This window comes from Hibiscus syriacus, unplaced genomic scaffold, assembly GCF_006381635.1.
Source record: "Hibiscus syriacus cultivar Baekdansim isolate YM2019G1 unplaced genomic scaffold, ASM638163v2 tig00110332_pilon, whole genome shotgun sequence".
Classification (NCBI taxonomy): Eukaryota; Viridiplantae; Streptophyta; class Magnoliopsida; order Malvales; family Malvaceae; genus Hibiscus; species Hibiscus syriacus.
In genome coordinates this window covers 9426385-9441668 of record NW_024062688.1, presented here as the reverse complement: position 1 = coordinate 9441668, position 15284 = coordinate 9426385, and the positions used below count along the sequence as shown (strand labels likewise).

The following is a 15284-nucleotide window of genomic DNA, read 5'->3' as shown; positions in this document are numbered from 1 at the left end:
TGTGCACTATGCTGTCACCACAGCTCGTATAAATGCACCGAAGTGCCGCGTAGAATTGCACCGTAGTGCCATATATGATGTCCATAAGGACCACATAGAATTCCTTAAGAATCATATACATATGCTAGGGATCATATATGTGTCTCACCAGACTTCACACATGTTCCAAAGAATATATATATATCCCGAAGGACCGCGTAGAATATTGTCCCGAAGGACCACGTAGAATATTGTCCCGAAGGACCGCGTAGACCCTCTACTCTTGGCATGCCAACTATACCCCTAGCTCTCAAGACACATAACATGGGCATTTTCTTTTATACTTATCATTTCACATATCATATCATATAACTTAGATCATTTCTCAGATATTCATATAAACATACATATCATATCTTGTTCACATATGATCATATATGCTTCATATAACACATAGAACACTTTCTCCTAGCTTATATCAATTTTCAGAGTTCTTTCATATTACCTGTGACATATATCATATAGATATATATAACGGATATCATATTATACCTTATGCTCTATTTCTTTGTATTCCCTTAGATTATAAATTATGTTGTATTTATAAACATATGTCATTTAATAGTATTTTTATTTAGGTACTAATTTAATCTCTTTACTTAATTCAATTTCATATATTCATTATAATCTTTTCATATAGCTCCATTATACTAATTCTCATAATAAATCATACCACTAGGTACTTGTCCAACTCATGTTTCCATTATGCATATTGTTACCCATGTTTACCTAGTTCATATCACTTCTTATAAACTCACTTTCATCATATTTCCTATTATTACATATTTTATCTCATAACCATGTATCCACATAGTCTTATATTCATTATCATATTACATATATTGTTCTCCTATGACTCTTAATAACATCTATTTCTATTTCCCTACATCTCTCGACTTATCTTCTATATTCCTATAATTTCATAACTTATTTTATATCATTTTCCCCTTTTTATTCAAATAAACCATCTATTTATTTAGTTCAATTTCTCATGACTTCCACAATACTCTTTAATAAAACTTTGTAGCTCTTCACTATAATACATAAATCATATTTTCCTTTAATTTATCAATCTTCCCTATATTACTTATGTATCCTTATTTATGCCCTCGAATTCATACTATTCTCTTGGAGTCTCCTAACATTTCTCGTATAATCACTTATACCATATCCTATAACTTATACTTGATTATCTTATTCTCTCATGTTCATTTCATTTCTTATGACTCTATCATATAACTTATCTCATGTTCTTCCATTATTACATATTAAAGTCTTACATACATCATATAGCATATACAAAGCATATCATTATCTTTAGTCATGCATACATACAATCAATGTAATACAGATAATCACATATAATTATAACCACACATAATCATGTCCATGACTTCATGCATATTACTCTAGGAAATAGACTCATCGCAAGTCTTATTTCCATTAAACACTACATATCACTAGTATGCACTCACCTTGCCTCACTAGTCCATTCCAATCTCTTATCTTCCCTTGATCGATCTTACTTGCCAAATGTTCCGGAATTGCTTTACGCGCAGAATCTACATAAATGTATATTTTGAGGCAATCATTAGATACCTACACCTTGTAATTGGATATAGCAACTTAAACGAACTTATTAAACCAATATTCACATTTTTCCTTTAGGGGAATCGGTTCCCTACTGAGGGGGTATCGATTCCCTCATGACATTCTGGAAATTTTTGTTCGTTTGAAGGGGTATCGGTTCCCCTTGAATGGGTACCGATTCCCCTTGCCCAGAAATCATATTTTTAACTCGAAAATTACTTCATTTCCTCTCAAACACTTCATATCTCATCCCCTTTTCATTCGTAACTCTAGTACACATACTTAAAATCTATATTCATTTATTTCATCTTAAACCTTAAAATCCTATCTTCCATATGAGATTCAAGAATCATACCAAATTTTCAATGTGTTCTAATTCCAATTCTAACACTTCATACTTCTTAATTAGATTGATGACAAGTCAAATTCATCCATAAAACTTCAACAATCATACCATATCAAAATTTCATCTTAAAACTCATATTGCAAATTCCTTCATAATTCCTTTATCTTATTGTTTAAATCCCATATAAGCTTTCCTTAAGCTTATTTAATACCCAAAGAATCAAAACTAAGCTTAAAACTCAAGAATTAACCAACTGAAATTAAACTTACCTTTGCCTTGCTCTCCCACGTATGAAGAAGAAGAAAGGAGAAGAGAACTCTGGATGTTTCTCAAATTTCCCACGTTTTTCACTCTTATAAAAGGGGGAAGAATATCTTTTAAAGGAAAAGACCATAATACCCTTAATTTCCTTTAATTACCAAATAACCTTCATTATATATTCAAATAATCATTGAATTATTTCATTCTTCTACTTTAGTCATCAAATTCTGAAACTTTACAATTTGGTCACTAACCCGGTATTGCGGATGTTACATAATTAATCAAATCAAAACATCAATGGTCACCCGTATAGTTTACCCGTCAGAATTTTGGTGTTGCTTAAGTATTGGATCTTGTGTCACCGGAGTAAGAATATTGTCACATGCAACTAAAACAATAAAATATTTTAATGGAAATTTTGTTTTGATTAAATTTATTCATTGCAAATCTAAATTTGATGAAGTTTGATCTGAATCATTAAAGTACAATGATAAAAACACTTTAGGGAGTTATGCACAATAAAAGGAATATTTGGCTTAAACTTTATTAGAAGTTTTATATTATACGTAAAAGTTTGTTTTTGTCTCTCTGTTATAAAAGTAACATTTTAATATCTGTATGTTTGAAAACATATTTTGATCAAATATTAAACTTATTGTTAATTGATTTAAATATTCAAATTGGAGGAAAAGAGTACATATATTAGCTGAAATACAAAACCAAAAGTAACAAGAATAACAAGCCAGTCTTGTGTTATCATTATACTACTACCTTTCCCTATGATTTTAATTCTTAATATAACATTTGCTTCTCCCATATTTTTTCATTTCAAAATTTAAAGTAAGATATTTATATCTTTTAAGTGACAACTCATAATATTTATTAAAAAATAAGTATGTCATTAATATATATAATCACACAGTTATCGCCAATCAATTTAATAAAAACATAATTATCAATTTCAATAGAAGTAAAATTATCACTTGTTAATATTTGATCAATTTTTTCACGTCATTGTTTAAGTTCTTTTTTCTAGCTATATAAAGATTTTAGAAAAATATATACTTTATTTTCATGATCTAATACGATACATCACTCAAATTATTCTAAATCGTCATTAAAAATCAATTTTAGCATTCATTTAAAAATCAAATTTGTCAAAGACTCATTCAAACGTATCAAAATCATGAGAGATTACAATAAATATAATTCACGGGATAAATGGATGACATTACACCAAAATAAAACATATGAAATTAGGGATAAGATCAAATAAATTTAAACTAACGTTATGTAGGACACTCGAAATAAAATTATCCGAAAAACTCAAAAAATATGTTGGATCAGAACCTTTTTCTTATTAGGTTAAATTATATATTTAGTTACTTAGTTTTTATTTTGATTATCCGATATAAAAATTATATTTCACCATCGAACTTTGATTATGTTGTTATGCTTCAATTGATCATCGTGGTGACATAAGGGATTGCTGGCATAACCATGATGGTCAAACATGTGGATGCAATCAAATCACATCACCCCCTACGTGAAAGCATGACGATTATCATCAAACGAATCATCTATCTGATCTCACCTTGGAAGAGTATTTTAATGAACAAATATCAACCAGATTCAGAGTCTCTAAAGATCTACTACATCTTATTTATTTAAATAAAACCCAACCATAACTAGAAGAATATGTCACCCAGATGACGATTAGTTGAGCCAACGTAATGAATTGATATCACCGCTCACGGCACTTATGCTAAGCAAAGAGACGTACAATTGTTTAATCCTAAACATTGCTGTTATTGACTTATTGTTAAATCTTCCCATTTGTTTATATGGCGTTTGCCGCCTAGTATAAATGTCGAAGTGAGGCTGATGCTCTGTTTCAACCTCAGACCACGCCAATGGAACAGCAAAATAAGAAGAAAGCGGGGGAGGCGGAGTCCGGTGTTCGATACAGAGGCGTAAGGAGGCGGCCTTGGGGGAAATACGGGGCTGAGATTAGGGACTCAACGATGCGGGGTGGACCTCGGGTGTGGCTTGGAACTTTTGAGACAGCAGAGGAGGCTGCTCGTGCTTACGACGGAGCTGCTTTCTTTATGAGGGGTCCCTCCGCTATTCTCAATTTCCCAGATGAACATATCATTTCACCTAGGGGATTAAATTCTCCCCCTGCGGCTACCCCTTCTTCTTCATCATCTTCTTCGTCTTGGTCTTCATCATCATCATCTTTTTTGTTTGAACATGTGGAATGCAAAAAGGATCATGAAAGACAAGTGCTGGAGCTGGAGTATTTAGACGACAAATTGCTGGAGGAGCTTCTTGATTTTGAAAATAAATGAAACCCAGAATGAATGAAGCATTTTCAGTATGTTCTTTGTTATATATTTCTTGAGCCCTGGAAATTTTATGATTTATTTGTCAAACTTTGTTTGGCCCAATATGACGACTCCAAGTTGACTCGGCTGTTTTGGTCTAGTTTTGGATATCCATTTTAAGGATTCGTTTTAGTTCGTTTAGCACGTGATTTTGACCTTACGGAGCCGCCACTTCCTACTGCATGAACTTTTCAATACAATTGCAATTCCAATAAAAAGAATGAAAAAACATAATGAATTAATTGAAATCTCCCTTGTTTACAACGGAAAATAAGGAAAACATACAAGTAAATTATTTCTATCGTTAACTAATCCAAAGCTTCATAATTTACAGGCCATGCCTGTTATCTTGTGCATCAAGTAGATCCTCCAACAACTTGTTGTCGAGGTACTCAAACTCAATGACTTCACTTCCCCCTTCTCTTTGGGGGTTCCTTCGAGATGAAGAGGCTGAAGATGGTGCAAAGGATGGGGTCTGATATTGGTACTCATTCGGGAAATTGAGGATCGCAGAGTGACCCCGGAATGCAAAAGCAGCCCTGTCATACGCCCTTGCCGCCTCTTCAGCAGTCTCGAAAGTTCCGAGCCACAGTCGAGCTCCATTCCTCTTCGGATCACGTATCTCCGCCGCAAACTTCCCCCATGGCCTCCGGCGAATTCCCCTGTATCGAACCTCCCCATTGCTGTTCACTCTGTTTTCCCCTCCTTGAGATGCTTCCATTGTTTTGTTGGTGTTCTTGTTTCAAGTGTATGCAATGACCAAGGAATGTTTGGGAAAATGGAATTGGATAGCGCTTTATATATATGGCATGGACCGTGATGGTTCAAAAGAGGGTCAATAGCCCTTTATTCCCCATGACGAAAACGCTGGGTCATTCTTGACGGCTGGAATATGTTCAATTTCGTTCGCTAGGAATACAGATGAATTTTATAGTACATGAAAAACATATAATAATAATAATAATAATAATAATTATTATTATTATTATTATATATATATTAAAAGAACATATAATTATCAATATTATTAATAATTTAATTTAAATATATATATATATATATATATATATATTAATCGTGAGCTTTTCGAGTCGAATATCAAGTAGCTCGTCTTTTACAACCCTAACCAGGGACAAACACATGATTCTATGTTAGGGGAGAACTTAAACTCTTAAAATTCTAGGGGGCAAACTTGAATTTCAAGGGAACAAAAATATATTATCAATAAAAACACATAAAAATCTAAAATATATAATAATTTTAAAATTTCAAGAAAACAACTATTCCCACCATCCCTCGATCCATCCCGACCCTAACTAAGAGACTTCCTCGGATGTAATGAAGAACATGAGTCGAAGACGTTGCATGTTGTTTGAGCAGGTAATGAAAACAATATCTGAATCATGATAATAAAGTTTATTTCGCTTTACTTTATTTCCACGTTATCAATTACATAATGTTTCTCAAAGTTTTAGTGGGGGGAATATTGGCAGGATGCATGCATGACGAGTTTCTTTCGTTTGGCGGCTCTATAGTGTAGTGCTTAGCTTATTCATTTGAATTTTGAAGATTTCACCTTTAGACTTTGCAAATAGCTGTCTTTCCTTAATGCTTTTTCACTGTTACAAATTTCCCAAGAAAAAAATATATGAAGGGATAATATCCATTGTGATTAAATTATGGGTAAATTATACCATTATTTTTATCCTTAAAATTTAAAAAATTATAAAGCAAATATTAATATTATCAATTTGTAATTCAATGATTACCCAAATATTAATTTCTATTATCTCTACTACAGAAATTTAATTTGATTCATTTGAAAAAATAAATTGTAATTATTTGACGATATTGGAACATGATTGACCAATCGATCGTTTGTCTATCATTTAAAAAAATTGTACATAAATCCACAATTTGGAAGGATGAGAGAAGAAGCATGTCCCAAGGGGTTCGTTCAAGTTATGGAAATAAAAATGCAGACGTAATTTGGGATTTCACCAAATAGCTTTCAAGTTTCAAGTTATGGACACTAAATAGACATAGAAGAAAGTGATGGGAATGCAGGACATGGGAATGGAGCCAGCAAGAGTTCAAAAATAGACATAGAAGAAAGTGATGGGAATGTAGCTAATAAGAGATCAATGATGATCTTATATTAATAATTTCCTTCAATATCCATGATTCAATTGTGACATTAAGCTCGATTGGTCTCCAGTTGTTTAGTATTTGTTGGCCGTATAGTTTTTGATGGAAGATTCTAGTTGAATTTTTCTTGAAACTTTACGTTTGTTGGTGACTGTTATTGTTTAGAAGAGTTGAGGAGCATGTTCAATGCTTGATCTGATTGCAAATATGCACATGAGAGGGTATTGTTTAGGAAGATGGTCATAGAGCTGAAGTGTCTTCTAAATTTTCACCAAACTTGTTGAATGATTTTTCTAAACTATATTAAAATTGTTACGTTATAGATGCATAATTTTGGCCGATATGGTTTATTCTAGTCTCATCTTTTAGAATCATTATGATTACGTGTATGTATATATGTTTGATGATTTGAATTTTGTTCAGAAAACTAGCACCAAATGGACAAGTATTGGACTCTTCTTATTCACTTTGACAAAGGTTCACCTTCAATTGTCAACGAGATTAAGCAAATCCTGAAAAACCCTGGTCAATTGATTGTTCCAAAGTAATTGGGTTGGTCTGATATGCTTCATTACCTTTGTCTGGTCATACATAATTTCTAATTGGGACTGTGGTCCAAAATGGGAGGTGGGTCATTTGTCAAGACAATGGTCGAATGCCTTGATGGGTCTAGGATTTTGTTTCCAGCTTTCTTTCGGTATAGCCCACTGCTTGAATATGCTCATTATAAATTCTTTCCAAAACTAGCTGAATTCGAGTCACCTTTGAAATTAGGCTTTATTACAAAATAAGTGTTTAAACTATAGCGCTTTTCACATATAAGTGTCTAAATTATTTTTTGACTCATATCAGTGGCTAACATTACAAACTTTATCATTTTAGGTGCCCGGGCTGTCAACGAAGTTAATTTTCTTCGTTAAGTAACACATGTCATAATCTGATATTTTAAAATTATTTTTTAAAAAATATTATTATATTTGTAAAAAAAACCCTGGTTTCTCTTAAATTACAAAAAAACCCAAAATCCCTAAATCCTAACTTTAACCCCCGCCGCCCTTTTCGGTCACGACCACCACTATTGACATAGCCCTTGCCATCCTCCTAATCATACGTCGTCGTAATTGTTTTGGAGTCACTTGGAATTGCGATTTTCATCATAGGGTTCAAGGGATATAAAACATCAATTCACCGTTGATCGATCACAATTTCATGGGGTTTTGGTCGCCAAGGGGAGGTGAGGCTAGGTCGAGTTTCATCGAAGGCAAAGGGCGGCGACTGATGTGGGTTCAAATGAAGGTTTTTAAAGTTGTGAGGTTATTTCAAATTTTTGTGATTTTCAAAAAAAATATAATTTTATTTTTTAAATTTTATATAATTTTTTAAAATTACTAGATTGTGACATGTTTCACTTAACAGATGAAATTAACGTCGTTGACTGCCCGAGCACTTAAAATGGTAATGTTTGTAGCATTAGACACCGAGTTAAATCAAAAAATACTTTAAGCACCTATTAGTGAAAATTTGGTATAGTTTAGAGACTTATTTTATAATTAAGCCTTGCAATTTACCCATACATAAATTTTGGGCGAGTACCAACATTTTCTAATCAGCACAAAATTTATTTTAGAAAAAAAATCAGGTCATCAGCTTGTTCATGAGAATTTGCTGTATATGGAAATGAAACCATCATAATATATTAGTTGTCGTCATTATAATATATGACATCTGCATGAGAGATTGTCGTTTGTGGTTTATATATATATAAACCAATACAATTATACAAATACGAAGGTGAGCTCCTAACTAAAGCAACTTATAATTCATAAAGCCAGAGAGAAGTTGAGCTTGTCCCTCGAAATTATGGATCCTTCCTCCCTAAATTCTCCACAACCACAAGGTTTGCTTCGATGTTTCTCATTAAATAACGACCAAGAATCCCTTTCATTTAACATCCTAAACCCCAAAAATTTGCCTTCTCTTTCTCATGGTGATGGCTCAAGAGAATCTTCAGAATCTGCTTCCAATGGATCACTTCACGAAGGAGAAGAAAAACAAGTCCCCAAGAAGGAAACATCATATCGCGGTGTTAGGAAGCGACCATGGGGAAAATACGCGGCGGAGATAAGGGATTCGACGAGGCATGGCATTCGGGTTTGGCTCGGAACATTCGACGGTGCAGAGGCAGCTGCTTTAGCTTATGATCAAGCGGCTTTAGCCACACAGGGTCCGAAGGCAGTGCTCAATTTCCCCATCGAAAGAGTCCGGGAGTCTCTTCGGAACATGAATTACTATTGCAAGGAAGGTACCTCACCGGCCATAGAATTAAAGCAGAGGAATTATTTACAAAGGAAATCGATGGACAAGAGAAATAAAAAGAAGCAGCCGCCGTTGCAGGCCAAGAATAATGTGGTGGAGTTGGAAGATTTAGGATCTGAATACTTGGAGGAACTTTTGAGCACATCTCAAAGTAGTAGCTCTTAAAAAACTAAATTAGCTTAAAACATCTATCACATATATAAATATATGTATATATTTTTTTATTTTTTGTCTTCATTGTCATATAATTGCCAAGGTATATGTAAACTCAATTCTCGTGCGGACTTTCTGCGACGGGTGCGCTCTGTTTCTTCTTCCTTTTTTCAGTAGAAAAGTTGAAGCCTGAATAACTTGTTTGAAGCTTAGCTGCAATCTAGAGAATGTTAAGTTGAATGTATTGGATGCCGCATTTCGTTAGCCAACTTTGATTTGGAATGTTGACTGATCATTGTAACATCTTAAAAATATTACGTTGAATAATATTATTTATTGTATTTACTATTTATAATGAGTAATTTTTAAATATTTATCAAACAGCAGCAAATATTTTACATATCATATTTTTCTTTTATAAAAATGATTAATGTTCCCGGAATCATTCTTCAAAAACTGTTTGAATGAAACCAACCAGACAACAACTATTATGCAATCAAAACTACAGTAGTTATAATCTGAGACGTAGTTGAATTCACACATGATTTTATATATAGACACTAATATTTTGTAGTTGGTTTCTGGGTTTGGTACTTTGGTCATAGGCACATAAACTGTTCAGGGTTGCTGGTAGTCAAGGAAGTCAAGCACCTTATCCTAATTTTCTATAACAAAAGCAAAGAAACAATTAATTGGTTATTATTTCCCATGCATTCGATTTAACATTTAAAGGAGAAGAAAAGTAGGAGTCGAAATCCCTGTTCATGTTTAGCTGCTATTGAAGATAATATTTTTTATCCATTTTATTATTATTATTATTATTATTATTATTAGTATTATTATTATTATTAGCTTATTATTATTATTATTATTATTATTATTATTATTATTAGTATTTATTATTATTATATTTATATATTATTATTATTATTATTTAATAAATAATTACAACTGGACCGGCCCAGTTACAATCCAACTAGAACCGGTCCAGCCAACCAGAAACCCTAAACAAAGTAAGGTTTCAGCTAGGGTTTCTAAACCCTAGCCACACGCCAGCCGCCTCTGATGCTTCCAGATCCCAGCCGCCGCCTCACTGCCAAGTGGTCCAATGGCCCATTGCCGACGCCTCCGCCGCTGCCACGTCCCGAATGAAAGCTCCAGAAGATCAACGCCGGCCGTCCACGCCAAGGCTACGGGTTGAGTCACCACTGGTAGTCCGGTGACTCACCGAAGCCCTCTCTTTGGACCGGTCCGATGACCGCACCGGTGGTGGCTATAAAAGCCACCACCCACCTGCGAGACAAGAGACAGAGACAGAGACAGAAACAGAACAAAAAAAAAAAAAAAAACAGAGAAAAGAAAACAAACAAACTACCAACGATCTCAGTCAGCATCAACCACAGCAAGGAAAAAGAGAGAAGAAAGACAAAAGCTTACCCTGTCACCGGAGAGCCCCAACCGTCGCCGGATCTCACCAAAACTTCAAAAAGCCGAAGGTATTTTTTGTAGATTTGCTCTAATAGGGATTGTTTTAAGGGAAACAGTCATCGGAACCATCAATAAGATGGTCCGATCTATCTTTAGGAGTAAAAAATATTTTTTCCGGCCACCGGATGCGGTGGCCGGCGGCGAGGTCAACACCGGCGAACGGTTGTCGGCCGGTGTGCTTCTCTCAGTTTTAGAGAGAAGCGAGAGAATTCTGATTTCTCTCAGAGAAGAGAGAGAAAGGGAAGAAAGAAAATGAGGACTGGCCCTTCGGGCCAGCCGATTTTGGGCATTAAATAGCCCTTCCCAAACGACGTCGTTTTGGGGAGGGCTATTCGCGTAATTACAAATAATTAAACTCCTTCCGCAGTCCTTCATAGTTGTAAATTTATATTCTGGTCACTAACTGAATTTATAATAGTTTAATTTAGTCTTCGAATTTAATTTCTTTATTTTAGTCCTTTTTATATATTTAGGATAAATGACAAATTAATCCTTTAATTTTAATAAATAATATTTTAATCCCTAGCTTATATTTTTAATTTATTGAATCTAATATCCGAATTTTAGATGATTTTATTTTAATCACTAAATAAATAAAAATAAAAAATAATAATATTTAATCCCTATAGTTTTGATTAATTATGAATTAGATTTTTTAATTTTATTTTTATTGCAATTTAGTCATTTATTTATATGTTTTAATTTATTTTATTGTTTTTAAATATATTGTTTTAATAAAATTATCTTTATTATATTGTTAAATATTTTGATATATATTCATAATATATATAATAATATTAACTTTTAAATATTTATTTTTAATATCGAAGAAAAGGACAGTCTTAATACAACTGGATGTCCTATTCTGATATTTTAAAATTAAACAATTATTTAAATTAATATTTATCAATATCAAGAAAAAGAGCTGTCTTAAGGTACCTAGAAGTTCTTTTCGGATATTTTTAAATAAAAAATATTTTTTATATAATTTTGAAATAATAGAATTATAAATTAAATATATTTTTGAATTTTTAAATTTTTAATACTAGAGACAATTTATAATTAAAAAGTACCAATTTTGGGCGTTGTAGGGGTGCTAATCCTTCCCTAAACGTAACCGACCACGAACCCCTTTTTTATTAAAAAGAACAAATTTTTGGTTATAAAACGCAGATCAGTTCATTTTTTAATTGATGTTTTCTTAAAACTCTTTTAAAAAATAATTTTTAGGTATTCGACCTACCTGACCCAAAAGGCCGATGGCGACTCTCAAATTATTTTCAAAAATTATTTATTAACATCAATTTCCCCACTAAAATAAATATTTCGTGCCCGGACGAAAACCGGTTACGACAGCTTGGCGACTCCGCTGGGGACCGGTCAAACTTTTAAAAATCAATTATAAATTGTCTCTATTAATTAAAAATTAAAATTTATATATTTAATTTTTAATTCTCTCTTTTCAAAATTTTTATGTATTTATTATTTTATAATAATTATATGTTTTATTTGCAAGTATTTTATTTTATTAGTTTTGTTATAGGTTTGAACATTTCTCCTCACACACAACACTTGCATTGCATTACATAAAGCTCTATAATTGAGTTGTCCCTTTTAAGTGGGAGTGAAAGCGACGTCTTCGTGAGAATTTATTCTCCGTGTCAGACCTAGCAAGTAACTTCCGGGGTTCATATGCTCTATGTCTTCGTGAGAATTTATTCTCCGTGTCAGATATAGAGAAATGTATCCCCTCGAATTGAACTCGATCCACTTTAGTCTGTGATGGACTAGGATTGAGGGTTAGCAGCCTAAGGGGGCACTAACATGGACAATTCGGGTACCTTTACTCCTAGATCTGAAACCCTGCATATAAAAAGCCTTAGAAACTCTTCCAATCCGAAGTCATGCCGAAATTTTGTCCAAAATAGGTGTACACATAGGAGAAATGAATTCTGTGTTTCCTGTTAATCTATTTATTAAATTACATGTTTATTTAAATTATTTAAATTTGGAAAAGCATGTTTAAATTAAATAAATGTTATTATTGGATTTTTATGTAAACTAATTTATTTCCTTTTTTGTGTTCTTTATTTTTCTGTTTGCATAGCATCATACAGGATAAAAGACATTGATCCTTGTGTTAATAGTCTCATTGGAAAACCTTCATCCATGGATAAAAAGGGTTCAAGTCAAGTAATTCTAAACTCAGAAGTAAGACAGTGGGCTGAAGATTTACAAAGACAAGAAGGAGATAGTCTGCAGGATGATTATGTATCTGACTTATCCAGTTATGCTTCAGTTTCACTAAAAAGAAATGATATGCAAGATTTGCGAAGCATTTGGGAAAGTTGGGATTCAAACAAAAAATTGCAGTTTTATCAGACTTACGGAGATATCCCATATCTGCTCTATGTAGAAGTTGATGATGAATTACTCCGAGCCCTAGTTCAATTCTGGAATCCAGGGTACAATTGCTTCACTTTCAATAAGGAAGACTTGGTCCCTACTATTGAAGAATACACAACTTTGTTACATCTTGAAGGTGCTTTGGAGAATCGAATATATTCAAAGTCAATTAAAACTCAACCCTTCCGAGTTAAATTAGCAAAAATTGCCGGAGTAAGAGAAGAATGGGTAGCATCCCGTACAAAACAAAAAGGCGAAAGCGAAGGTATTGCTTGGACCAACATCAGAGAGCTTATTCAGAGTCATCCAGACGCTAAAGTACGATTCGATCTATTTGCTCTGGGTATATGGTATGGTCATCTTCCCAAAAGTATTGGGATATGTTGAAGCTGCAGTGGTAGACTTGTTTGAACAATTACCAAAGAAGATTAATCCTGTTTCTGCCATCCTAGCAGAGACCTTCAGATCGTTAAATGCTTGCAGAAGGTTAGGAGGTGGACGATTCTCAGGGTGTACCCAGTTGTTATATGTTTGGATCCGTAGTCATTTCTGGAAGACAGAAAAGGTTTCATACCGACGCTTTAATACGGATTATTCACCATTAAAGGAATTTCTGGAGCAGGAATGGCCGAAAGAAATTAAGAAAGATATATGGATTAATGCCTTTCGAAATTTGCAAAGCAATGACGTTGTTTGGCGAGCCCCGTGGCAAATACAAAGGGAATTCATTTACAGATGTGGGATTACAACTGGATAATGCTGCTCGGATTATGGGGAGGAATTGGATATGCTCCACTTCTGGTTATAAGACAATATGAAGGTCGTCAATTTATACCTGTCACTGTTGGACTACAGTCATCTGAGTTTGCATTCCACAGCAAAAATTATAAAAGAAACATCATGGAAGCCGTTACAGCTTGGAAAACAACTTTTTGTATCCGAGCTAAAGCAGCAAAAGAAATGCTAACTCCTGATTATGAAGAATGGAGATTTGTCAGAAAAAATGAAAACATTCCTCTACCAGATCAAAATGAGGATATTTCTATGGATGATCGCATCAAGGTGGTTCCATCAGAGATTGAAATTGAGAGCTGAGTTTGAAGCAGAAAGAGATGGCTGGTCGAAAGAATTAGAGCAAATGAGACAAGATAAGCTATGTTGGGGGTTGACATTGACTTTCATTCGTCACAATGTGCAATGTTGAGAAAAGATAAAGAAAAAGGTGAGGATGAGTACAGAGCCTTACAGAAAGATTACCAGGAGTTGTATAAATCCCGAAAAGCATCAGGACCCAGCCAATCAACAGTACAGATGACCAGAGATTTGAATATCGAGAAAAGACGAGTTGAAGATCTGAAAGGAAAGAATAGCCGTCTACTCAAAAGCCTGGAAAAAGGAAAGCAAAAAATAGAAGATTTTGAGGTCGACAGACGAGAGCGAATTATAAAACACAAGGCTGAACACCGCGAGATCATGAATGAAATGCAAAGAGAAAGGGATCGAGCCAAAGATTTAGAAGAGATGAAGAATGACATCTTTGTTAAATTTGAAGGCGAGAAAAGTATCATGTTCCAGGGATTTGAATCTGAAATGAACCAGTTGATTGCTGAGCTTGAAGTCAGAGGCCAAAAGATGGAAGAATCCAATGTTGAAAAAGAAAAATGGGAGTTAGAAAGAAAAAATTTCAACACCAGACTTGAGGTAGAACAAGAAGTGGCTAGCAATTGGATGCAAAGATGCAGAAACAAAGATGTTCAAATCCAGAAGCTTAATCAAAGAATGCAAGAAGCACGAACAAAACTTGAAGAGGATCTGGATCAGTCTAGAAACAAAAACTCAGAGTTTAATGCTTACATTTTGCAACTTGAAGAATCATTGTTTCAAGAAAAGGTTCGTCTAGGGCCTAATGATCTCAAAGAAAGTAATGAGGAAAATGCTTCACTGCGAATACGCATTAGAGATCTTGAAAAAATTCTGCACAATTGTCAAGTCAGGATCACTGAGTTAGAGCAAACTCTTGAAGGAACAACTGAACGATGGCAAAAGTCAACTGAGTTCTATGTCGAAAGAAGTGAAGAAAGAAGCAATATGGTGTTCGAGGCCATGGTTCAAATGAGCGAGGTTGCCAGATACGTTGGGGAACTAGCTGT

General features: G+C 33.9%; 3 protein-coding genes across 3 annotated transcripts; 2 read left to right on the top strand and 1 right to left on the bottom strand.

Annotated features, from left to right (window-relative positions):
- Positions 1–4149: 4149 nt before the first annotated feature.
- Positions 4150–4633, top strand: LOC120119898 (ethylene-responsive transcription factor ERF098-like). Its single transcript, XM_039139691.1, has 2 exons — positions 4150–4447; positions 4481–4633. The coding sequence occupies exons 1-2, from the start codon at positions 4150–4152 to the stop codon at positions 4585–4587; spliced, it is 405 nt and encodes a 134-aa protein (XP_038995622.1). The 3' UTR covers positions 4588–4633.
- A 302-nt stretch (positions 4634–4935) lies between these two features.
- LOC120119261 (ethylene-responsive transcription factor ERF098-like) lies at positions 4936–5374 on the bottom strand. Its single transcript, XM_039139097.1, has one exon. It carries the CDS (start codon positions 5342–5344, stop codon positions 4952–4954), a length of 393 nt encoding a protein of 130 aa, XP_038995028.1. The 5' UTR covers positions 5345–5374; the 3' UTR covers positions 4936–4951.
- Positions 5375–8631: 3257 nt separating this feature from the next.
- LOC120120119 (ethylene-response factor C3-like) lies at positions 8632–9252 on the top strand. Its single transcript, XM_039139844.1, has one exon. It carries the CDS (start codon positions 8632–8634, stop codon positions 9250–9252), a length of 621 nt encoding a protein of 206 aa, XP_038995775.1.
- The last annotated feature ends 6032 nt before the right edge of the window (positions 9253–15284 follow it).

What these genes read in the sequence shown, in the direction of transcription:
- LOC120119898 (XM_039139691.1), top strand. Translation starts at nt 4,150, where the DNA reads ATGGAACAGCAAAATAAGAAGAAAGCGGGGGAGGCGGAGTCCGGTGTT. An exon ending in CCCTTCTTCTTCATCATCTT is followed by an intron (nt 4,448 to 4,480) that starts CTTCGTCTTGGT and finishes CATCATCTTTTT; the next exon opens with TGTTTGAACATGTGGAATGC.
- LOC120119261 (XM_039139097.1), bottom strand. Translation starts at nt 5,344, where the DNA reads ATGGAAGCATCTCAAGGAGGGGAAAACAGAGTGAACAGCAATGGGGAG.
- LOC120120119 (XM_039139844.1), top strand. Translation starts at nt 8,632, where the DNA reads ATGGATCCTTCCTCCCTAAATTCTCCACAACCACAAGGTTTGCTTCGA.